Below are 26,675 nucleotides of genomic sequence, written 5' to 3'. Positions count from 1 at the left end.
TTATTTGACATTTCAAGTAGAAGAATTATTTACCATTATGCTGCGATACTTCGTCTTTTTTTTTTAAAAAAAAAAAATATAATTGTCGCTTCCCACCTGTTGCATTTTCACATTTTATATGTGAACATATCCGTGTAGCAAAGAAACGGAAGTGTAATTTCATTCTCCACATTTCTTCCTTAAACATTTCTTTTTAAGAAGAAAATTTATGAGTTGAAATTTAATACTCGTAATTATTAAAAACGAATTCTTTAAAGTCACAGGCCCTTAAAATACATAAATCCGGAAAAAGTACGTTAATTTATTTGATTTCCACATATCAACTCTCTAAATCACTTAAACCACTTCGCGTTGTCCCTTACGCTAACGCCATAATACCTAAATATTTCAAATTTTTTTTTAAAGGCCCAAATTTAGGGATTTGAATTTTTTACAATATTTTTATCCAAAAAGTATTTGCGGAAATAAGATTGCCCACTTTATTTAAATAAATAAAAATGAATTCACTTAAAATTTTAAAAGATTTACAAAAAAAAAAATTGACAAAAATAAATGGATGATAAATGATTTTTTTTATTTTTTTTTTTAATAAATTTAGCAAACGGTGTGTGCGCGACATTTACCTTCATTTTCAATGTTTTTCTTATAAGATTTGTTCAGAAAAAGTAGAATTTTCTTTTAAGTGATAGTAATTTTTTCAAAATGATTTAGTTTTCTTTCACTAATTCTGTCTTCATACATTTATTTATTATTTTTTTTACGAATAAAAATAGTATTAAAATACCTAATAATTATTTCTAATATTAAACTAAGTTAATTATTAAATATATAATTTATTTTTACTTTAATAATTTACATTTTTTCAAATTTATAAACACATAGAATTTACAACCATACCCGCACATCCAAACACAATTTTTATTTTATATTTTGGGAGGGAGAATCAGTGGACTGTCTTTACAGTTTAATTTTTATATAATTATATAATAAATTGAAAATATAAAGGCCATTTTTACTGTGTGATTATTAAATTTTTTTTTTTTTGTAGACTGCGCATGCACGTTCTGAAGGATATAATTAATGAAAAACCAAAAATAGGCGATATTGTTGTAAGTTCTATTCTTTGTCAATGACCTGTAAAAACATTCAATTACAAGAAAAATTTGGAATTAAAGTTCAAAATATAAGAGAAGGTAGAGATTAGACATGAACCAAATTCGACAGGTTTATTGGTGAAGAACTAATGCAGTCCAAAAAGGTAATCAAAATCACATCAAAAAAAAATTCTCAAAATTATATTTAGGCACCCAAATTTTTGATGTAAAAACTGGATAAGATTTTTTTTTTAATTTAAGGCGCGACAACATCTGAGGGCATTGGTGTCTACAGTTTTTTTTTTTTTTTTTTTTTCAGCGCATTGCCAGCTTCCGGACAGTGATCTTTCGTTACCGACAACACTGTCGGTTGCTGCTTAGAATAGGTACTGCTTAGTACTGACTTCAATCACTCTTCCCTGATGATGGCCTAGTTTCTAGGACAAAAGCTTGGCAGAAAATAAATAAATAAAATAATTATTACTGAAAATGGCATAGAAAATAGCTTTTCTTTTTTTAGATCAATGAATAAGTCACCAAAAACTATGAACCATGTTCTCTACAAAGCTTTTTACTTCACGAAAACTCGCACAGCCATCGGACACTTGAAGATATGCATTCAACATATAGGAACTATGACTGGGAAAAAAAGTGGGTTTTTAATAAAGAAAAACGAGAAAAAAAAAGCCTGTACATATTGTTTGAGTGGAGGTGGGAGATTGTATGGTAGGGGGGTGTCAAACTGGAGGCCCCCCCTAGGTGATTTTTTGGTGGCCTACGTTTTTTTTTTCTGGAATAAACTGAAAATAGAAAAAAATTATTATGAAGAAAATAGCGCCTAGGGGAGATCGAAGCACTATCGTACACACGATTCTCTCCATCGTTAACCCTTCAGCTACTGAAGACAAGTTATACACGTGGCCCTGGAAGCCTGCGGGCGTGTCACGCTGTCTCAGTTCCGGCGACGTTTGGAAGCGATATATCTGCCACTCTAAGTGGAATTCCAGAATGATTCGGTCTTAAAAGACAAAAAGAAGTAGGAATTCCCAAAATATATTCTAACGTTCACAGTATTTGAATCCAGATATAGCCAAACTTGTACGAGGAAATCGCTGGCCAATTTCGGGTAAAAAAAAATAATAATTTCGTATTATAAATACAATTATATGTGTATTAATTATTATATCCTCATTCCAGAATATAAATCCAACAAAATTTGTAAATGTGATGTGGCCCGCGTGAATCATCTTGCCTGTAACACCAATTGGCTCGCATTCAAATTGAGTTAGACACCCCCTGTTGTATGGCGTAAGCCCATCGCCAAGTAACCATAGAATTTAAGACATTTCTGCTTTATTTTTGGACTACACCAAGTAAATACTTCTAACCACTGTTTGGTTCATTGTCTCATCTTCACCAGTAGGTCATATTTACACCATAATTACTAAGATCTTTAATTTCCATTTAATTGTTAACTAAGATAGACATTCATTCTTCTTTTCTTTTTTTTCTTTTAGATTCAAAGTATTTAGCAAAAATACAGGAACAACAACCATTACACAATTAATTTAGTTTTTAATGTTTTGTTTTTATATATATTTATAAAAAAGAGCATTACAAAAATCTGTGAGGAAAAGAACAAACATCAATTTAAAATATTAATCACATTTAAAAATATTAAAGAAAATAAACTATTAAAAATTAAAATAATTTTTAATAGTTTTTCAAAAAAAATTACACTTTAATATAAACTAAAAAATTTCATCAAAAAATCATGCTATTCACAGTTTTTCTAAGTTTTGACTTCCACAGGTACAATCAGCTAACATCTGGAAAAATTTTCCACAACAACAAAAAGCAGATTGTTATATTATTAAAAAATCATTGGTTACCAGAAGTTCTGGTCCAGAACATCAGACTCTATCAATTATAAAATTATTTTCAATAATTTTTTTCCCCCTTAATTTACTTAAATTAGGTTAGGTAAACTAATTATATGTTCTAATAATAATTAAATTATTTTGATAATTGAAATTTTGTGAAAATAGTAGCGAAAATATTAAAAGAAAGAATGCAAAAGAAATTCAAAAATACTAGAAACATAAAAAAATAGAATGATAATGTGTTAAGGTTGGCAGTGCTGAATCTTTGACTTTATCCTGTTGTAACATGCATGTTTATTGTATCCCTGACCCGGTTTCAGATTTTCATCCCATCATTAGAGGTAGATTAATCAGTTAGGAGAAGAGATTTCCGTCTCGTTCTGTACTTGGTGACTGTAACCACATTCTCAATAGTTCAGCTTATAAGAAACTCTTAAATGGTTAAATTCATTTTACGAACTTTCTGTAAAAATTTAAGAAATAAAAGCTAACGTCAGTCAAGTGACGTTATCGTGACGGAAACAATAAATCAAATGGAAATCTCTTTATAAAACTAGGTAATCTACCAATGGTGATGATGGGATGAAAGATCAAAACCCTTTAAGGATGCAACATGAGTGCTGCCAAAGGATAAAATTTAAATTAAACAAAAGAAGGATTACGCTAAAATATTTGAATTTTAACATTAAGATGTTTCTGATCCATCATCTCAGTTGCTCGCACTTGGTTCTTTCAATGGAGTTAAAAACTTTTTTTTAGACGCGTCAACATCTAAGGTCATTGGCGTCCAAAGCTTTTTCTAGTGCTCTGCAGGCCTCCAGACTGTGTCCCCTTCTTACAGACAACACTATGTCCATCACCGGACAATGAGCTGTAAAGAAACTCATAGAAAAAAGAAATTCTAAAGGCCAGCAACTGAATTCGAACCTAAGATCTCTACTTGGGAATCCAGTGTATGCTAACGACAGCGCTAAATCCTTTCCCATATTTAGCTGTATCCAGGGCCGGATTTAGATGAAAAGAGGCCCTAGGCTAGTCCACTTGTGAGGAGACCCTTTCACCTCTCATTTTTAAGTTTGTAATACATTTTTATGTTTGTCTATTAGTCATATGCGTAGGATTTCTCCTTATTTTCGGTTCAGTGTTTTAGTGTTCACTGTTTTTAGAATAGTGTAATTTTAATTTTGCTATCAATTTGAATGTAGGCCCCTCTTGATCATGAGGCCCTAGGCTGAAGCCTAGTTAGCCTATTGGTAAATCCGGCCCTGGCTGTATCATTATTATTAATAAACCTTTAAGACGCACCAAACTTCTAAAGGTTCAGCAGGTTTTCAGTCTCTATTCTAGCGTAAAACGCAGCAATATCTGCGGTAGAACCTCCTTAGACTTTATAAATGCTTTTCATTTTAATGGAACATGAGAAAAATAAACGTTATTTTGTTAAAAAGAAAAAGAACTACCACTAGGAAGCTAATCCCATTCCACTTCTTTAATTTTTTTTTTTTTTTATAGAAGTTCTCCCAATTTAAAAGAAATTCATGAAGTTGCTGAAGAAGAAAAAAAATACAACGATAGGACACAGCTGGTTACTTTGACTCACTCTAGTTCAGATGTTGGCCACATTAGTGCTAGCGTCCGAGAGTTTTCAAAATAGTTTTATTCCTTGATTATTAGGAAATTTTCTCTTGTCTTAAAAAGAGTGTCTTAACACTCCGTGACTATTCAACTGTGGTAAAAAAAAAAGTTCATATTATTTTCATCAATCTGAAAAGCCTCCATAAAGTTTTGAAGTTAAAAACTTTAAGCTTTAGAAAAGCATAAGTTACACCTAGTCACATTATTTTGCACAATATTTTACCTAAGGATTAATCCTGTACAAGTACTATTTACAAATATAAATTCCTTGAAGTCCATCCCTATAAGTAATAAATAATTATTGTTCTACAATTTTAAACATCAGAGACATCCAATTATAAAGCAAAAAAATATTAAAGTTGTAATTATCTTTATTTACATTGATACGACAAATACCTCTTAAGTTTTTTTTTGGTCCAAGCATGCAACAAACGTGAATTTAATAAAAACTGATAATAGAATAGTGAATAAATTTAGTGATAAGTGATAAATTTATGAAAAATTATAGTAAAAGCTAAAGTATTTTATCCTTTAAAAAAATAAATATTGTTTTTTAATACGCTAAACTGATTCTTTTTTTTAAATTAAATTAAACCAAGTTTTTATTGATTAAACTAAAATTAATTATTTATATTTGCTTGATTAATTCAATTCCATTTTACTTGCAGCAGTAGACACCAAAAAATGAATATTCTTTGGCCCCCCTTAAAATTGATAATTTTGGAAATCAATAATGAGTTCTAAAAGATTTTTTTTTTGTACAAAAAATAAGTCCTCAACTTATGCAATTAAGCGAGTGATTAATATTTTAATTTTTAGCCCATTGATTTTTTTAAAATATTTTTTTTTTGATTGGCACATTGATTGGCTGTTGTATTAATCATTAATGAAATTTTTTAAATTGTAAAAGTGATCGCATTACAAAATAAGAAAGCATTAAAATTAGAGATACATTCTTAATAGATTTTGAAAAGACGGGGCTGGACCCTATCCCCACGGCACCACAGCCACACGAGGCTTATTGTGCCTTTACATTCTTAATAACTGTGCAACAATTACTGGGGTCATTTAATGATTTTATCGAGCAACCTTTGGGAACTTCCTTAGCACCTTCTGATTGTATTTATGTAGGTTTAGTATAATCTTCTGGCTTAGTAATGTGTAATAATATAAGAACAAAACTTTCATCTAGTCACCTGGAACCAGTCCTGGGGATCACTAGGGGTGCAGTTCGTCAGAGATTGGATCTGGAGAGAGAACATGAAAAGTACTGGGTGATGTGATGCTTCCTGGGGTCAAACACAGCAACAGGGTTATGCCCTTGTTGTGCAAACAAAGAACCACAAAGTGACTCAAGGTTTGGGCAGCAAACCGATTACTCTGATTACAGGCCTATTCACAGGGCCCGGCAGGTTCAGGAAGCACCTGCACAAGGTAGAGCTTGTTAGCTCGGAACCGATGTGCAGATTGTGCCAGGAAGAAGAAAAAATGGTCTTTCACCGCTTTCACCTGTTTCACCTGCTTGGCAATCGATAGACTGCGCTACGAAATCTTTGGTACTTTGAGACCAGAGGAGATTGCAGCGCAGAAGGAACTGATAGGGAAAGCCTTCAATCTTCTTAGAAGGGGAGGTTTCATCTACTAGATTTAAGGGAAGGACTCTTGGTGGCTGCGGTGCCGTGGGGCATGGGTCCTGTCCCGTTGTGTAAATCTAAATCTAAATCTTCATCTAGACAACATTTGTTTTTCAAAACGCCACTTTACCCTGCGTAATTTCTTAAATAGGTACTACCGGCAAACGCTGTAAAAAGAAAAACCATGCACTGGAAAAAGGGTATAACAGAAGCTTGTTCCCGGAAAGGATGCGTGCACCTAAAGTTCGAGCCCAGTTCTTCAGGATTGAGACAGTCAGTATTGTGCGTGCACATTGACTTACAGAGCTTTTAGCCGTGTAGGTAAAGCACGCAAACCTTTTGTAAACACAAGGCAAATCCTATACTCAGTTGACCCGCCAATATATTTGGGGAAAAAATGATAAAATAAAGTAAAGATCAGAGCACCATAGCTGATGGTCTCACATAAGCTCTCTTAGTTTCAAAACTAAACCAGCTGACGAGAGGTTAATAGACAAAAGTAATCAGCTGATTCCTCCAAAGAAGGCTAGGAAGTAGTCTGTCAAGAAATTTCCAATCAGCTAGCAGTATGTCAAGATAGGTATCTTGATGTATTCAAGATAAATCAAGCTCTCTAAGATCTTTGCTGTTATATCGAACCAGTTTGCCAGCAGAAAGTGCATATTTTTTTTTTTCTCGATTTCTACCTAAAACTTCACTAAAATGGTGGATCATCCTCAACATCTTCAATCATTGTCTGCAGTGCTTTTAATGAAATGGTTCTTTTTCCTTGTACGTTCATTTTTTTTCATTATACTGACTTTTTAGAGAGATTGATTGGAAGCCGAATTCTCAGCAATCTATTGATACATACCTTAGATATTAACTCATTAACTCACAGGAAGTGGTATGCTGCTAGAAAGTTACAGCAGGTACCCAGAACACAAGAATCTGCACGCTAAAATTAGCTCTGCAGGAATAAATGTATGGCGACATATTTGGAGTTCGTCAAAATCTTGTTCGCCGTTTTTAGACCAGAATGTCTGCCAAAATTATGGCACCCTATAAAATCCAAAAGCCTTCCTCGTACTGCGTCTATACTTAACCATTATGGTCAGCTCCAATACACATAGCCTCATATAAGAAATCTCCCCAACTTTGAACGCTATATTCATGGCATATTGTCCTTACAAACTTCTAAGATCATATCTATGTCTTAATACAAGCACAAGCCTTGTTAATTAACAGTTTTGCTAGGGAAGAAATTAAAGTTCAACTTCCCTAAGCTTTTTTCTTAGGAAACATCTTTTTCATCTTGATTAAACTAGATTATTTGCTTAGCAACGTAAATACAATGTACATTTGACCCTGATTAGATGTTCTTCTAAATCTTTGACGTCCGGGGTTTTTTTCCCCCTCTACACAGCTTCTACCGAACAATCTTCCTTCCCACCCTGAGTCTTAAAATCGAAAGTCTTTGCCAAACTGGATCAAGTGATCTGGGTTAGAGATTGTCACAGAACTTGAGCCACATTATAAGCGGCAAATTTCCTATTTCTTGATGTGGTAATTCTTCCATATGACCATAATAACACGCATGGGTTTTTTTTTCAGTAAAATCTCAAAAATTAGAGAATCATATTTTGTAAACGTTTTAGTTCAGCAGTTTCTTAGTAAAATTTAAAATTTACATTCCGCTACAGCTGTTGTAGCTAATAAATACGATCACCATAAATATTTCTACTTTTTATAAAAAATAAAAAATATAAAAATACATTTAGGATGGAAGATTTGCGAGGAATCGGTCAAATAAAAACAACTCGTCTCTTTTGCCAACGTTTCGACAAATATATTTTCCTCTTCAGGGCCTGGATATAAATACCTGGAGGACAATATATTTGTCGAAACGTTGGCAAAAGAGACGAGTTGTTTTATTTGACCGATTCCTCGCAAATCTTCCATCCTAAGTTTAACAATTTGCGGTCACGAAAACTATATATTCATAAAAATACAGTTAGATAGTGTACCCTAAACGTGCATCAGTGCTAAATGTGAGTTAAAAAACCAAAACAAAACTTTCAAAGTTACTTAAAAATAAGTAAACATAAAAAATATTTGATCCTAATAAAAAATATCTTTCAGTTAAAAATTTTGTTTTAAATTAATACATCGATAGTTAAATAAAATTAAACATTTTATTTTATTTATTTATTTATTTATTTATTGCTAAATGTAAAACAAAATTAATTAATACATAAAATATTAATAAGTGCTGTTTTGATTAAAAAAATAAATAAATAAATAAACAATTTTAGTATAAAAAAGTTGGTTACATTCATATTCTACAAATATATTTTTTTAAAAAAATTCTACAAATATGGGGCACACAAAATTTTTGTTCTTTCTTTGTCTTTTTGTTCACTTTAATTTATCACAGACTTTACTTGAAAGCCTTTGTTCCTATTTTTTTTTTAATTAAAAAAAAGAGGAAAACAAAACTAATTGAAAAAATTAATTAAATATATTAATTCACATTGATTAACACAATATTTGAGTAATATTTACTTCTTATTATAAAAATTTCTGTTCTAATCAATGTGTATATTTTTAATTAACAACTATACTGATACATTCTTTTGTTTTTATTTCATTATTATCAAATATAATTTTCCCAAATTATTCTTTTTTTATATATAAAATTTAATATGTTTATAATATAGTGTTTATTATAATAATTTAGAAAAAAAAATGATTATTATAAGTTACAATAAATTTCTTTTATCTAATATAAGCACTTAATGTATAATATCTTTTAATTGTTTTATTTATATTTCAATCATTTATAAAATAAAAAGACAAATACCTGTACATCAAATAAAATTTTAAGGATCATTCAATTTTAAACAGGATTTATTTTATTTATTTATTTTTGTTGTAACATGTAAAACTAAAAAATAAATATCTTACTTTTCCATACAGTTTCCTTCTAAGGAAATAAATTTTAGCCACCACACTGGAAGTTCTTCATTCCCTTCGTCGATAAAAATTAAATAAATAAATAAAAATCAGGGCACCCCACCAACCAATTGATTCTACCTCATTGTTTGCTTTCTCATTCTTTGACGAACTTTGTGGAAATTAATTTAGGACAAAAAAAAACAATTTTCCGATGTCTTGTTCAAATTTGCAGATGAACTGTCGCCTTCATTGGCGAGAAAATCGGATAAAATTATCCATTGCTCCATTGGACGATGATGGGAAGCAAATTTGCAAAAAATAAAATGATTCATGGATGAGAAAGAAATTAACGTAGAATTATGAGGAACTTATAAATGAATTTGAGGACTAATAAAAAAAAAAAATGGTAAATTGTGAGACGACATTTAATGTACCTTAAAAATTCTAAATTGTATTTTCATTAATTGAATGACCCTTGTAATTTTTTTTTTTTTTTAAACAATTATTATTTTAGTAATAGAATAATTTTAAGAAGAAAAATAAACGCTTCGTTTAAGCACATTGTAAGGGCTACTTGTCAAATAATGTGAGAAGTTCAAGACTCTTTCTTGGTAGACACCACAATACTTCGAATTTAAAAATCACCTCAAGGATACACTAGACCTGAAACTTATCGACTCATAACTGCTCAAAGAATAAAAAAAAAATATACCCAAGAAAGACGCAGTTAAAACAAAGAGCCAGAATAGTGGCCCAGGAAAGAATAAAGAATCCCCCTCGGCAGTTAAAACACTCTCCCAGATTCCCCCTTCCTAAGCACTGGACAGCTTAATCCCAGAATTGGACAGAATATTTTCTACTGCAAAATCCTTCAGGAAAAAATGTTAACAGTTGTGTAAATAAATTCCATGGATCCAAATTAAAATCAGTTACGAGTCAGATGTATTCATTCCCTCCTAACCGCACCTTGCAATATGCTTATTCATCAATCTTCGAAATTAACAAAAACAATTTTAACAAAAATAATCAATTTCATATATATTTGCGTATTACTTTTATATAATAATTCTTTTATAAATAAATTGTATTTCTTTATATAACGATAATAAATAGATCAATTATGTTAATGTAATAAATAACATATATATTTTTTTTTTTTCAATTGGTTTGCTTAACACGAACATATGCAATTATACATAATCCTTAATTATTATGAAGTACAACTATATAAGTAATTAATTGTTCGTTAAGTGTGGGACATTATTATAACGAAATTCTGTTCATTAATGGATGCAAAATATTATTGGGCCGGAATGTGTTTAATTTATTTAATTAATTTTTTTTTAAAGTTTACTTATACTATATTAATTTATTAATACATGTATAATATAAATTTATGTGTATTAATGAGCAAACTTTATTCTTTCTTTCTTTTTTTTTTTTTTATGTATTAAAAAAGCACAATTAGATAATTTAATTGATATTTATTTCTTCCAAAAATAAATATATCTTAATTTATTACAAATATTTCTGTTTTAAATTTATTTTTGGATTAAAAAAAAAAGAAGGGTACTAAAAGGTTTTTGCAATATTTTTTTCAAATTCTTATCACTTCTACAACATTTAATAAACGTTTTTATACAGACATATTATTTATATTAATATAAAGTATATTTTATATAAGTATGTATAATATATATTCTTAACAATGCCCTAATAATTGTATTAATATTTAGTGCAATGCTTATAAATAAATTAAAGCTCACACCTGTTGTAATATTTATAAGAAATAAATTACTTTAGAAAATTATTTTGATTTCATAAATAAATAAATAAATAGTTTTCATATTTTATTGTTATTTTATTATTTCTTTGTCTTTCTTTTTTTTTAATAAATTAATTTTTATTTATTCTATTATAATTATTTTTTTTTTTTTTATTTTTTTTTGTAAATCCAGTCAGAGTAATTGAAATAATTATAATGAAAATTGAAATTGAAAAATTAAAAAACTATTAATGTTTTGAATTAGAAGTCTGACAGCTTGGTTATGACACACTTTTAATTGTCTTATTATTTTAAAACGGAAAAATGAAATGAAGGCTTTTTGTTAATCATTGGGATTTATGAGATGTTTAAAAATAATAAGGATAAAAATTAATAAATGTTAGAAATGATATTAATAAATATAATGATAGCAATGAAAGTAAATGGTTAAGAATGAGCCAAATGGACACGAATGGAGGAGCTTCATAGCAGTTAATGAGCCCAATTTCATGATCAGGCAGATCGGAACTGAGCATCCTTTAATTGATCGATAGAAGAATTATCGATCTGTAGGATAATTTTATTTTTTTTTTTGTGATCAAAACTTCAAGATTGTTGACAAAAACAAATAAAAAACAGATATAAACAAGCTCAGTTTAGGAGATGTCTGACCCAAACAAAAATTGGGTAACGTCATTGAGAAATGTCTTGATAGGGAATAAATAGACATCAGGAATCTTGTTGCCGGACTAAAAGAAAATTTTGCAGGTTCCAAAAACGGGTGAGGTTTCAAAACAATATTATTGAGGCCACAGGATTTCTTGTTATAAAATCATTTTCTCGGCGGTCCTTTAAGATTTAGCTAGGATTGTTCGCGAGTATTTTTTTTTTTATTTTTTTTTATTGCACCCGTTTGCTCTGAATGTGGGAATGATGGAGAGTTGTATCCAGGAGAGCTTTAGAAATTAAGAAGGAATGGGTGATTATTGCGCATTTCCTAAATTACTCGATGAAACAATAATAAGAAAAGAGAATTTTTAACTGATATATTTTTTTAGGATTTAGGATAGACCACTCAAAAAAGATATTATTTAAGATTACGTCCACAATATATTGGAATTCTTAGGCTCACTTTAAGATCGGGATGCTGGACGACATCATGTTTTACTGAACATCAAATCATGGAAAATTTTATTATTTCCAGAATGACCTTCAGGAACTCAAAAATGTTCGAAGCCTAAATTTTCATCTTTTCTCTACGGCTAGCAAGCAACGTTTCCTCCATAGATTTATAAGACCCGAACATATTTTTTTAATTAGCATTATTATTTTCTCTTTTTTAAATTTAATAATTTTTTATTATATTCTTAAATTATAATTTTTTCCGTATCTATTATTTATTTATTTATTTTTAAAATGATTTCCGCCACAAACACATATTCCTACACCTTCTGTTAGTTTTAAACATAGAATATGTTTTTTGACCGGAAATAAATGTGTTCGAAAACACAAGAATCCTGTGCTTTTTCGAGAAAATTCCATAGTTATTTACTCCACCATTTCAGGCATTTTCAGGGGGGGATAACGTCAGTCGCCTATTTTTAGTGTTGTCCCCTGTTTTCCGTAAAAGACTGATACTTGTCACCATTGTGTTGGCTGCAGGGTATGCGAGACAAAAGAGTCATGTATTTTGAAAAAACAGTATTTAGGGATAAACTTTTAAAACAGGCAATACTATTTTTTTGTCTTTTAACGTCCACTGAGTCTAAAAAAGTGTAATGACAGAACTGTTCCTTTTAACGTCCACTGAGTCTAAAAAAGTGTAATGACAGAACTGTTCCTTTTAACGTCCACTGTGTCTAAAAAAGTGTAATGACAGTACTGTTCCTTTTAACGTTCACTGAGTCTAAAAAAGTGTAATGACAGAACTGTTCCTTTTAACGTCCACTGTGTCTAAAAAAGTGTAATGACAGAACTGTTCCTTTTAACGTCCACTGTGTCTAAAAAAGTGTAATGACAGTACTGTTCCTTTTAACGTCCACTGTGTCTAAAAAAGTGTAATGACAGAACTGTTCCTTTTAACGTCCACTGAGTCTAAAAAAGTGTAATGACAGTACTGTTCCTTTTAACGTCCACTGTGTCTAAAAAAGTGTAATGACAGAACTGTTCCTTTTAACGTCCACTGAGTCTAAAAAAGTGTAATGACAGAACTGTTCCTTTTAACGTCCACTGTGTCTAAAAAAGTGTAATGACAGAACTGTTCCTTTTAACGTCCACTGTGTCTAAAAAAGTGTAATGACAGAACTGTTCCTTTTAACGTCCACTGAGTCTAAAAAAGTGTAATGACAGAACTGTTCCTTTTAACGTCCACTGAGTCTAAAAAAGTGTAATGACAGAACTGTTCCTTTTAACGTCCACTGTGTCTAAAAAAGTGTAATGACAGAACTGTTCCTTTTAACGTCCACTGTGTCTAAAAAAGTGTAATGACAGAACTGTTCCTTTTAACGTCCACTGAGTCTAAAAACATGTAATGACAGTACTGTTCCTTTTAACGTCCACTGAGTCTAAAAACATGTAATGACAGTACTGTTCCTTTTAACGTCCACTGAGTCTAAAAAAGTGTAATGACAGAACTGTTCCTTTTAACGTCCACTGAGTCTAAAAAAGTGTAATGACAGAACTGTTCCTTTTAACGTCCACTGTGTCTAAAAAAGTGTAATGACAGAACTGTTCCTTTTAACGTCCACTGTGTCTAAAAAAGTGTAATGACAGAACTGGTCCTTTTAACGTCCACTGAGTCTAAAAAAGTGTAATGACAGAACTGTTCCTTTTAACGTCCACTGAGTCTAAAAAAGTGTAATGACAGTACTGTTCCTTTTAACGTCCACTGTGTCTAAAAAAGTGTAATGACAGAACTATTCCTTTTAACGTCCACTGAGTCTAAAAAAGTGTAATGACAGTACTGTTCCTTTTAACGTCCACTGTGTCTAAAAAAGTGTAATGACAGAACTGTTCCTTTTAACGTCCACTGAGTCTAAAAAAGTGTAATGACAGAACTGTTCCTTTTAACGGCCTCTGAGTCTACAAAAGTTATATATTGGCTGCCGGAACTTTTTTCCTATTTCAGATCTCCTGAGACTAAATAAGTGCAATGACAAAAGTATTTTTTTACGATTTCCTGAGTCTAAAAAAAAAAGTTTAATGTCAGAAGTCTTCCTTTTAAGGTACGCTGAGTTTAAAAACTATGTAATGACAGTCTGTAATTGTTTCTTTTCATGTCTTTTGTGTCTTGAACAAAGTGTAAAGGCAATAATAACAATCAAAGAAAACTTTCTGACGTAAGCTATTACGGATGTAGTCTAACTCCCTCTCAATTTAAAGAACTGGGAGTTGTATCAGAAACCCAACTCCATTCACTGCTGAATATACTGAAGGGTGCGGCTTAAGCAAAAGAAACCCTTCAAGGGAATTCCTTGCTTCCGTTTCGTTCAGCCGACATTCGCCAAGAAATAGATTTACCACCAACATTCCCATCGGCTTTGTTTGCCCCTTGCAGAAGACATCTTTTCTTTCATTATTCAAAAATCTTTACCAATCTTTATCTCATCCATTCTATTTCATAATTCTTTCACTCGGTCTTGTAAATAAGATATAAGACGGCCAAAATCCATCAATACTGACCATCAATATGAATTCTTGAAATTTTCAGCCAAAAAAATTGTGCTCAAAACACCCTCAATCAAAAGAACGCACCTTACTTATTCTTCATTTGGGAATATATGTGTACTTACTCGTATCTTGTAGTAAAGGGCAAAGTACAGCAATCTAGTAAGCATTGAAGGAAGTGTCTCTTGGTTCTTGAACTTTTCTTTTCCTGTTTCCGTGGATCTTACTCCGATATTGACCTTCTTCCGATTGTTTTTTCTCCCTAACTTGGAGTAATACGCATGAGTATAGTTTTTTTCAGGTACTTTACAACATTAAGTTGGGTACTGTACGCCTAATTAGCCACACTTCGAATCCTCATGACTTCTTCTTAGCGTCTCCTACTCATCCACGTTCTTTTGGGCTATCTCTTTTGCCAGAGTCTCTCTCTCTGGTGTGTTGTCCTGTAAGATTTCAGGGTTATCTATAACTTTTCCCCTTTTTTTAACATTGTCAAACCACTTTAGACGCAATTATAGTGTAGGATATTTAGATTTGCATCATCCATTATTTGTATTTCAACATCAAGCACTCGCTGGAGTCTTGATATCCTACAATTTCTTCACCAGAAATCCATTTCCAGAGCTAACAATCGTTCCCGGTTCTTCCAGTGAGTTCCCAAAAACGGCCATTGCCTTAAAACAAGTCCATACTCTTCACCAAGACAAGATAGCTGTTCGTACAGTATAGAGATTCTCCTTTTCGAGGTATAGGCTTAACTTCTGCAGCCCATAAAATTGGATTTAATTTCTTCTTGTTCCTTTCATAATCTTCTGAGAAAGGTGAGTTTCACTTTCACCGTTTGTATTTAGATTTAACTACAAGAATTTGAAGTCTACAGTCCTTATGTTCCGACCTTTCAAGTCTTTTTAAGGAAGGGGGCCGATGTTAGCATAGATTTTCATTAATTTCTAAACCCCACACTTCATACTCCCCTATTAATTTGTTTTCTATATAAGCATCATGGTCTTATCATCATCAGATCAGAGGCAATCCCAATCTGCTCATCAACAAATTGCAGAAGTTTGTGCGGAAAATGACGACAACCCTTTAATTAGCTTGCCTTTCTTTCCCTTATTATTCTAAAACTTACTTTAGATAAAAAGCAATGGTGATAACCCTGACATTGACATTCGCAGCTTTTTAAGCTTTCATAAAATTTTGAACATCTGCATCCTTAAAAAAAAGAACTGGGATTACTTTATTCAAATACTGGAGGAATCCGAGTCCAATCGATTTAAACTCAAACCAAGACTCTTTGAATATTCGTCGGGAATCATAAGTTTTCAAATTTAACCAATGAACCATCCTCTGTTGGACCACTTTTCCTTTTTAATAAAAGTTGTTTTATGGTCCCATACATGATCATCGAAAGCTCTGATATCCTTTCTGGGAAAACTTTTGTACAAGTTTTCGTAAGAAAATGTTTTAATGAATTTGAGAAGTTTCAGGAGGTAACATGTGCCACAAAAGTATCTTTAATGGTAACTTCAAACATTAAGGAACAATATTTTGCTAAAAGAAAAATAAAATTGTCAAAAATTATTTAAAAAACAGAAGAAGAAATTTACGTGACAAAAAACATATTCTATGGTGATTTTATTTTATTATTATTTTTAAGTTAATGTTGAAATAAATTGTGAATTATGATCACATATCATTTAATTGCATAATATTTTGATAATATTTTTAGGCATATTATTATATTTATAGAAAAACTCACATAATGATATTTCTTCCACTGAAAATATATAAAACCTTTTGTATAATAATTGTTATTATTTATAATAGATTATTAATATTTTAAATGACAACTATATTACATTAATAATAAATAAATAAAAAACACCAATTATTTTTTATAATTTTTAATTAATAATATATTGAGCTGTACATAGTAACTTTCTGTTCAAATATTTTCATAATTTTTTTTTAATTAATTTAATTAATTCAATGTACATTTATGTGCTGCATTTATTTATTTTTGTTTATTCCTTTATTTATTATTTATTTTATTATAAGAATGTGTGAAAGAATTTCTGTTTACTTACTTTTTAAGTTTATTTACCTACAGATTTACATGGCCTCTTTAGCTTTCATAAAATAGGTTAACATATCAATCGGCAGTGGGAACACTATTGTTGAATTCTTCTCGGCAGATATTGTGTTCAAAGTCTGTTGAATGAAAATATTAATTAGTAATAAATTGTGGTGGCTTGACTGCAGAAATATATTGTGGGGATTTGACTGCAGAAATATATTGTGATTTGACTGCAGAAATATATTGTGGTGATTTGACTGCAGAAATATATTGTGGTGATTTGACTGCAGAAATATACTGTGGTGGTTTGATAGCAGAAATATATTGTGGTGGTTTGACTGCACAAATATATTATAGTGGTTTGACTGCAGGAATACATTGTGTTGATTTGACTGCAGAAATATACTGTGGTGATTTGACTGCAGAAATATACTGTGGTGGTTTGATAGCAGAAATATATTGTAGTGGTTTGACTGCACAAATATATTATAGTGGTTTGACTGCAGGAATACATTGTGTTGATTTGACTGCAGAAATATACTGTGGTGGTTTGATAGCAAAAATATATTGTGTTGATTTGACTGCAGAAATATACTGTGGTGGTTTGACTGCACAAATATATTATAGTGGTTTGACTGCAGGAATACATTGTGTTGATTTGACTGCAGAAATATATTGTGGTGGTTTGACTGCACAAATATATTATAGTGGTTTGACTGCAGGAATACATTGTGTTGATTTGACTGCAGAAATATATTGTGGTGGTTTGATAGCAGAAATATATTGTGGTGGTTTGATTGCACAAATATATTATAGTGGTTTGACTGCAGGAATACATTGTGGTGATTTGACTGCAGAAATATACTGTGGTGGTTTGATAGCAGAAATATATTGTGGTGATTTGACTGCACAAATATATTATAGTGGTTTGACTGCAGGAATACATTGTGTTGATTTGACTGCAGAAATATATTGTGGTGGTTTGATAGCAAAAATATATTGTGGTGGTTTGACTGCACAAATATATTATAGTGGTTTGACTGCAGGAATACATTGCGTTGATTTGACTGCAGAAATACGAGGGTCGTTTGAAAAGTCCGTGCAAAGTCAGAGAGATAGCACTACTGGCGCGTATCGAGGTTATGTTTAGTTAGTAGCATCTCTTGGAAGAACACACACCAAGTTTCAGCCAGATCGGTCTATTTCTTTGTGTTTGGCATTCGTTTGAATCGAGGAAGTCGAGTGATTTTCAAAAAATGGACGAAAAAGAATTTCGTGTGTTGATTAAACACTACTTTATGAAAGGCAAAACGCCTCAGGAGACTAAAGAGAAGCTTGATAAACATTATGGTGACTCTGCACCTTCGATTAGAACAGTTTATAAGTGGCTTCAAAATTTTCGGAGTGGCCATATGGGCACAAGTGACGCTGAACGTTCTGGACGCCCTGTTGAGGTTACTACTCCAGAAATCATTGATAAAATCCATGATATGGTGATGGATGACAGAAGAGTGAAGGTGCGTGAGATTGCTAGTGCTGTGGGCATCTCGAATGAACGGGTACATAATATTTTGCATCAACATTTGGACATGACAAAGCTATCCGCAAGATGGGTGCCGCGATTGCTCACACTTGACCAAAAACGAAATCGTGTGAAGTGTTGCAAGGACGGTTTGCAGCTGTTCCAGAAGAATCCGCAGGACTTTAAGCGTCGTTTCGTCACTGTGGATGAAACATGGATACATCACTACACTCCTGAGACCAAAGAACAATCTAAACAATGGGTTACCAAGGGGGAATCTGCGCCAAAAAAGGCGAAGACCGTTCCTTCGGCCGGAAAGATTATGGCGACTGTATTTTGGGATTCGCAAGGAATAATCCTCATCGACTATCAGGAAAAGGGTAAAACTATTACAGGTGCATATTATTCATCGTTATTGGACCGTTTGAAAACCGAGCTGCAAGAAAAACGCCCACGATTGGCCCACAAAAAAGTCCTTTTCCATCATGACAACGCACCAGCTCACACCTCAGCAGTTGTGGTCGCAAAATTAATGGAAATAGGGTTCCAACTCGTTTCACATCACATTCTCCAGACTTGGCTCCCTCGGACTACTATTTGTTCCCCAATATGAAGAAATGGCTGACGGGAAAAAGATTTTATTCAAACGAGGAGGTGATTGCAGAAACGAATGGCTATTTTTCAGACTTGGACAAATCCTATTATTCGGAAGGGATCAACAAACTAGAGCAGCGTTGGACGAAGTGTATAAGCCTAAAAGGAGACTATGTTGAAAAATAAAAAAGGTTTACCCCAAAAAATTAAGTAGTTTTTATTTTTGCACGGACTTTTCAAACGACCCTCGTATATTGTGGTGGTTTGACTGCACAAATATATTATAGTGGTTTGACTGCAGGAATACATTGTGTTGATTTGACTGCAGAAATATATTGTGGTGATTTGACTGCAGAAATATACTGTGGTGGTTTGATTGCAGAAATATATTGTGATGGTTTGACTGCTCAAATATATTATAGTAGTTTGACTGCAGAAATATATTGTAGTGATTTGACTGCAGAAATATACTGTGGTGGTTCGATAGCAGAAATATATTGTGGTGGTTTGACTGCACAAATATATTATAGTGGTTTGACTGCAGGAATACATTGTGTTGATTTGACTGCAGAAATATACTGTGGTGAATTGACTGCAGAAATATATTGTGGTGATTTGACTGCAGAAATATATTATAGTGGTTTGACTGCAGGAATACATTGTGTTGATTTGACTGCAGAAATATACGTGGTGGTTTGATAGCAGAAATATATTGTGGTGGTTTGACTGCACAAATATATTATAGTGGTTTGATTGCAGGAATACATTGTGTTGATTTGACTGCAGAAATATATTGTGGTGGTTTGACTGCAAAAATATATGTTTTTTTCCCCTTTTTATTCAAGTATTTTACAACTGTACAGTCAGTACAACAAGTAAAAAAATGTTAGTTTGTAAATTGAAGTATGTACGTTGAATTAGGCGTTAGCGCACTTATACATTGGCTTGACTTCTTGAACAGGGGCTATCCAGTGATGACAGCCGTGATAGACCCTTTTAAAGAGTCAGGGAGTGCGCTACTGCCCTTTCTTGTTAGCCGATTTCAAGCATTCCAATAGGCTGCGCAGGCGCCAGTGGCGCTTCAAACGTCTAGGAAGGTTTGTGGGAAGAGTTGAAGGTTGGAAAGAGCTTGGAAGAGGTTGGATAAGTGGATTTTTGAATGAGGGGATAGTTTAGAATGGAATTTTTAGGAAAAGGAGTTTGGCCTTGGTGGAAACGAAGGGAATTTTCAGGTCAGAAGGGTTCAGAATGGCAAGGTTTGAAATGTAAAAAGGGACCATTGACTGAGGTACGTAGGATTTTGGACTGTAAGGATAGAGTGCGATAGAGGGTTTGTGCGTTTGGCAATCCCGTATAGTTCCAAGTCCGTAAATCCCAAATGGTGCTACTAGAGTGTTGTATAGTTATTTGTTATTTGAAAAAAAGAGTTTTTCAACGTTCTGTACCTCTGTGATTCAGTTCAGTTCGTTTGAGTCTAGCATGACGGTACCATGACAAAAGTTTGTCCAGGTAGAGTCCCGAGGTAACGGCGGTACTTGAGAAACTGCTTACAGGGAAATTTGATTCGAGATATATGGCGGAAAGGATTTTAAGGTTTAAGGTGAAGTCAATATGCTTGGAGCTGCACTTCCAGAGCCAGGGTTCCAGGATGTCTAGATGGGATTGGAGATGGCGAGTAGCCATAACGGGATCTTTACTAGGGGATAGGATAGCTGTATCATCAATGTAGGTAAAGGTGTTGGGATGAAATGAGAGATTTGCCGTATACATTCGAGTTTGAAAGCGGAGCAAGTAAACTTCCTTGAGGCACGTCATCAATGACCGGAAATTTAGGCAAAAAGGAAGTGCCTTGGACAGCTAAGAACATGTGCAGCACGCTTCCTGTTTGAGATTCTATGATTGATGATTTAGAGTAAATAATTACCTGCAAATATCTGAGCTGTAAAGCTGCAGGTGAATCGCCAATAACTTCGGACGCCTCTCGCAGAGCACGAGAAGCTTTCTGCTCACCTTCAGCGGCTATAACCTGCAATTATTTCATTTAAACAATTAATAAAATTGCTACAACTAATTTACTGCTATTACTTTCTCGCCATTCAGTTTGGCCAATTCTTTTAGTAATAGTTAATACTTTAGTTTAAGTAACTCCTTTTTACGTTTCTACAAAAGTGTAGAATTTTAGATTACATTTTTATAAATACTATAATGATTTATGAGAAGAACTGAATATAGTAAAATATAAAACCATGTCACAAACAAACTACTTTACTATTATTTTCTCAATTAAATTATTAAATAAAATTTAAGGTTCTAGCACGGGGATCGAACCCAGCACTAAACACTTAGCTCCCGTGGCGCCAGCCATTCCAATCCAATAAAAATCTACAAGCAGTTTACCTTAGCTCTAGCTTCTCTTGCAGCTTCGGCCTCTGCTGCCATAGCTCTCTGCAGTTGTACCGGAAGTCTTACATCCTTACTAAATTTTGTTTGTTTCAATAACATGGGGAAAAAAAAGAAAATTATATTAATAAATTTATATTTATTTCAATTTTTTATAAAGTAAAAAAATAAATAAACAATAAATACGCACATTTCCACTCTTTCAACCTTGATACCCCATGAATCAGTAGCTTCGTCCAATGAAGTCTGTAGAAAAAAATAAATAAATGAATATTTGTAGTTTATATTTTACATAGAATATCAATTTTATATTCAGAGAGATGACAAGATAACTAAGCGTTGCATAGTAACAGAAATCTAGGCGGCACGTTTGATTTATTACTCTGCTAAGATAGAAATGAATCATTCTTCCACTCAGCTTCATTTCTATCGAGAAATCTCTTTTCCGGTATTTTTTTTTTATTGATGAATAAACATTATTGTGAAAGCTCTTGTTGTTTGTCTGTCTGTTACATAGCTAAGAGCTGAAAAATCTAATTCCGCCATTTCAAAGAATTAATAACTATGGCAACACTGGGCCAACTGATGATGCTACTTATTTTCTCATCTTCCGGTTTGATTTTTTTTTTTTTTTTTGTGGACGTTGTTTTAGTCTCATGCTGATCTCATGCTTTCCCAGATCGTGCAGTGTTTACCCAGGGGCCTGCACTCATTCTCGTCACGAAGGATGCTAATTTCTTAAAACCATGAACGGATGCCACAGAGATAGCTGGAGTTAAAAAATATATCTACAAAGACCATGGACAAAGAAAAAAAAAAAAGGTAAAATCAAATTCAGGGAACCCTAAAACATGTATTTCCTGTGTGAAATTTAATTTTAAAAATTTACGATAGCAATACCTCCGTTCACTAGAAGATAGAGGAAATAATAACGAGCACTTTAGCTCAAGTGGGCACTCCTTTCTGATATGCGTGTAAAAATGGGAATTAGATTTAATCCTCTAGCGGCGGATGCTGGAAACTTTCACTCGCATTCAGTATTCACAAAATCCACTACACTCTCGAAGTAGAGTAGAGTACTCTAGAATGTAGTACATCTGGCCTCTATAGATATGTCCAGGAGTACATGCACATACTACATGTAATGGCAGCAGGGATCTTGTTTAACATAATATAATGGTATAAGTGTACATTTACATAGCAGGTCATATATGTTCGCGTTTCAGTGAATCGTCTGTCGTTATCACTTCAACAAACATGGTTGAAATTATTGTTCATCAACTTTTTATGCAAAAAAAAAGGGAAAAAGTAGTTTGCTTATTGTTTTTACACGGCTATTTTAGTTTGCTTTCTATAGGTGTTATTCATGCTGAAAGTAGTTGTAAAGGAGAAAAAAACAACTATGGGAAGTTTTAGGCTACACAGCGTATAACCTGAAGCAACGGGGACATAATAACTACTGTTCGTGTCTAAAGGGTCTAATGAAATGCCTAAAAGATTTCTAAGTCTTACAAATTTAATAGGCAGGAATTTGGCACAAGGAAAGCTATATTGAAAGTTGCGTCAGGCTCGCAATGTTGGACAATATGAATTGGGAAATGCATAAGATGGAAAAATTGGCTTTGAAAGATTTAAAGGGTTAAAGCCCAGATAGGTTCAGAGAACTGAGGATTCATTCTTAAACTCTCTTCACCACCTTACTCTATTCGTCATCCAGTTTAGGCCTATTCTTTTAGAAGGGTTAAAGCCCAGGTAGGGCTCAGAGAACAGTAGAAGCTACCAAAAGCAATCAGAGTATATAAGGACGCCAGAATACCGCTCGGACACCCAATCGCTTTCGGGACATTTCATTCACTCACTGAGGATTCATTCTTACACTCTCTTCACGACGTCACTCTACTCGTCATTCAGTTTAGGCCAATCCTTTTAGAAGGGTTAAAGCCCCAGGTAGGGCTCAGAGAACAGTTGAAGCCGCCCAAAGCCATCAGAGTATATAAGGACGCCAGAATACCGCTCGGGACACTCAATCGCTTTCGGGGCATTTCATTCACTCACTGAGGATTCATTCTTACACTCTCGTCACGACGTCACTCTACTCGTCATTCAGTTTAGGCCAATCCTTTTAGAAGGGTTAAAGCCCCAGGTAGGGCTCAGAGAACAGTTGAAGCCGCCCAAAGCCATCAGAGTATATAAGGACGCCAGAATACCGCTCGGGACATTCAATCGCATTCAGAGCATAGCATTCACTCACTGAGGATTCATTCTTACACTCTCTTCACGACGTCACTCTACTCGTCATTCAGTTTAGGCCTATTCTTTTAGAAGGGTTAAAGCCCAGGTAGGGCTCAGAGAACAGTAGAAGCTACCCAAAGCAATCAGAGTATATAAGGACGCCAGAATACCGCTCGGGACATTCAATCGCATTCAGAGCATTGCATTCACTCGCTGAGGATTCATTCTTACACTCTCTTCACGACGTCACTCTACTCGTCATTCAGTTTAGGCCAATACTTTTAGAAGGGTTAAAGCCCCAGGTAGGGCTCAGAGAACAGTTGAAGCCGCCCAAAGCCATCAGAGTATATAAGGACGCCAGAATACCGCTCGGGACACTCAATCGCAATCAGGGCATTGCATTCACTCCCTGAGGATTCATTCTTAAACTCTCTTCACCACCTTACTCTATTCGTCATCCAGTTTAGGCCTATTCTTTTAGAAGGGTTAAAGCCCAGGTAGGGCTCAGAGAACAGTAGAAGCTACCAAAAGCAATCAGAGTATATAAGGACGCCAGAATACCGCTCGGACACCCAATCGCTTTCGGGACATTTCATTCACTCACTGAGGATTCATTCTTACACTCTCTTCACGACGTCACTCTACTCGTCATTCAGTTTAGGCCTATTCTTTTAGAAGGGTTAAAGCCCAGGTAGGGCTCAGAGAACAGTAGAAGCTACCCAAAGCAATCAGAGTATATAAGGACGCCAGAATACCGCTCGGGACATTCAATCGCATTCAGGGCATTGCATTCACTCGTTGAGGATTCATTCTTACACTCTCTTCACGACGTTTCAATTCTTTTAGAAGGGTTAAAGCCCCAGGTAGGGCTCAGAGAACAGTAGAAGTTGCACAAAGCCATCAGATTATAAAAGGACGCCAGACCACCGCTCGGGACACTGCATTCAGGGCATTGCATTCACTCGCTGAGGATTCATTCTTAAACTCTCTTCACGACGTCACTCTAATTGTCATCCAGTTTAGGCCAATTCTTTTAGAAATAGTTTATATTTGGTTTACCCCAGTTAGGTGTAGCAATTCACGCTCGTTCCTAAGTTAGGGTTAATGCTAGCCATTCTACTCTTAGTCTGTGATATTATCTTTTTTTCTATTTCAGCCCTTCAGCCTCCCTAATCACAATATTCCGCTTCCGCCTTAATTTTCCTTTTCGTGGCTGCATAGATCTACAGCTATCCCAGTTCGGTTCGAACATTCCTCCAACATCAGAGGTAGATTATTCAATCAGTATGATGTACAGATTTGTAAGGGTTTACTTAAGACTTATTTTGATTTTTGGGAAAATATTGTTATATACAAATGTATTTTTTTCGAACTCAAAAGACTTCAAACGATACTCTTACAATAAAAGAACGTACAAAACAAATTAAAGAAAAATATTAAATGTTATTTTATGTTCTTTTCTTTTGCAAAAATAAATTGAGATTTTGTTCACAAGGAAAACACTAATTAGTAAATAAACTTTGTGAAACAAAGACAGACTTTGTGACTTCTCAAGTGTAAACAAAATTCGATGGTAAAACAGGGAAATTCGTGTAAAGCTTGGTTCCATCTTTGAACAACGTTGGAACACTTCAAACTGAATCAAACCTTAACCGAAAACAGCCGCCTGCCTCTCACTCTTACCAACAAAATATCCTCCCTGTATAACAAACACCTACACAACGGATCACACCTTAGGAAAACTTCTACCTGCTATTCTGCTTACAAAGCAGAAGCAAACAATAATAGAAGTGGAGAAACCCAAGCCAACTATTATTCCAGCCTAACTCTGGGAGCTTTTTAGATTCCCAAATTTTGGATAAAGTTTCGAAAGTGAAAGTTTGTTTTGGATCTTTTTTGTGTGTCTGTGTGATTGTGAGTTTACAAAATCTTTGAATGAAATCAATTTCTGAAAGTTTTAAGTTTTGTTTTTGGCTTTCATATTTAAACTTTCACGGATCCAATTACTTTTTTGCTTTTTTACTACAGAGGAAATACAGATTGCGATCATGTCCAATCTTCGATACCCAGTTTTTACCGGATATCCGTTGACTGAAAGACAACGATTAAAACTTTTCAAGTGGAAGTGATATTTTGTCGAATGATTCTTTCATGTTTTCCTCGAGAATATCCTCCACGAGAATGACTCTCACGAATTCCACATTTAGTTGGAACGTATCTCCAGGATTCAAACTGCATCTTATTGTGGGTCATTTGGAGACTAGGTCCGTTTGGTTCAATAATTCATCTAAACAACTCGGTCAAAACAGCTTCCACTAATCTAAAAAAGCATCTAACAAGAACTAACCTGCATTGTATTTGAAATTGCTTCTCGGTCGCTCAATATTTCATGCAGTGGTCTTGTTCCGAGTACATTTCTCAATGTGGTCTGCGCCAATAGTCTGGTCGAGTGATGTGCATTTGCAACATTCGCCACTGATACTGTTGCATTTGAGACTCTGTAATAGACGACTGCATCTACGGACACTGTTACACTGTCTTTGGTCAATACCTGTAGGAAAAAAAATGTATTTAAATAAATTAATTAATTTTTAGAAGTTATGAAGATTTAATCAAGGTAGAGTTTTTATTGGACGTGACCTTATTTGAAGATACTGAAACAGGTTTTCATGATTGTAGAGCACGTAGGTCAATTGTGGAAATAAGGGAGTCGACACTAGCTAGAAGTTTATTCTGTTGAATAAGCAGGAATAGAGGGATCTTCATTGGAATGGCACATTCTAAGGAAGACACTAAAATATCCTTTCAAATCCCTGGCCTTAAACTAGAGTCGCCCTTATGTGGAAACAGTGGGTCCAAAAACAATGGGAAAACGATAAATTGGCTCATAATATGGCCACAAGAACAGTAATTTCTGCTGCTTACAAACAATGAGCATGCCAGTGATGGTTAGTAGAAACCAGATCGTCCTAATGTGAAAACTGGGGATCAAAAACAATGGGAAAACGTTGAATTGGCTCATAATATGGCCACAAGAACAGTAATTTCTGTTGCTTACAAACAATGAGCATGCCAGTGATGGTTAGTAGAAACCAGATCGTCCTAATGTGAAAACTGGGGATCAAAAACAATGGGAAAACGTTGAATTGGCTCATAATATGGCCACAAGAACAGAATTTCTTCAGTTTACAAGCAATGAACATGCCAGTGATGGTTAGTAGAAACCAGATCGT

The 26,675-nt window shown here is 33.6% G+C and overlaps 1 protein-coding gene across 8 annotated transcripts in view; it reads right to left on the bottom strand.

Moving 5' to 3' along the window:
* Window positions 1–68: 68 nt before the first annotated feature.
* LOC141450059 (band 7 protein AGAP004871) overlaps window positions 69–26,675 on the bottom strand; it is a 261,143-nt gene continuing 234,536 nt past the window's right edge. For all 8 annotated transcript variants that reach the window (XM_074120089.1, XM_074120091.1, XM_074120087.1 and 5 more), the window contains 5 exons: window positions 25,790–25,993; window positions 21,401–21,456; window positions 21,208–21,286; window positions 20,735–20,836; window positions 69–16,828 (listed from right to left, as the gene is read on the bottom strand). In XM_074120089.1, the coding sequence (XP_073976190.1) occupies window positions 16,730–16,828; window positions 20,735–20,836; window positions 21,208–21,286; window positions 21,401–21,456; window positions 25,790–25,993 (540 nt within the window). In that variant the 3' untranslated portion in view covers window positions 69–16,729. The remainder of the gene's footprint in view (window positions 16,829–20,734; window positions 20,837–21,207; window positions 21,287–21,400; window positions 21,457–25,789; window positions 25,994–26,675) is intronic.

The sequence above is a fragment of the Rhodnius prolixus genome, unplaced genomic scaffold (assembly GCF_049639745.1).
Source record: "Rhodnius prolixus isolate KJV_2025 unplaced genomic scaffold, Rpr scaffold_2, whole genome shotgun sequence".
Lineage (NCBI taxonomy): Eukaryota > Metazoa > Arthropoda > Insecta > Hemiptera > Reduviidae > Rhodnius > Rhodnius prolixus.
The sequence above is the reverse complement of the archived record's forward strand: the minus strand, read 5'-3'. Positions and strand labels throughout refer to the sequence as shown.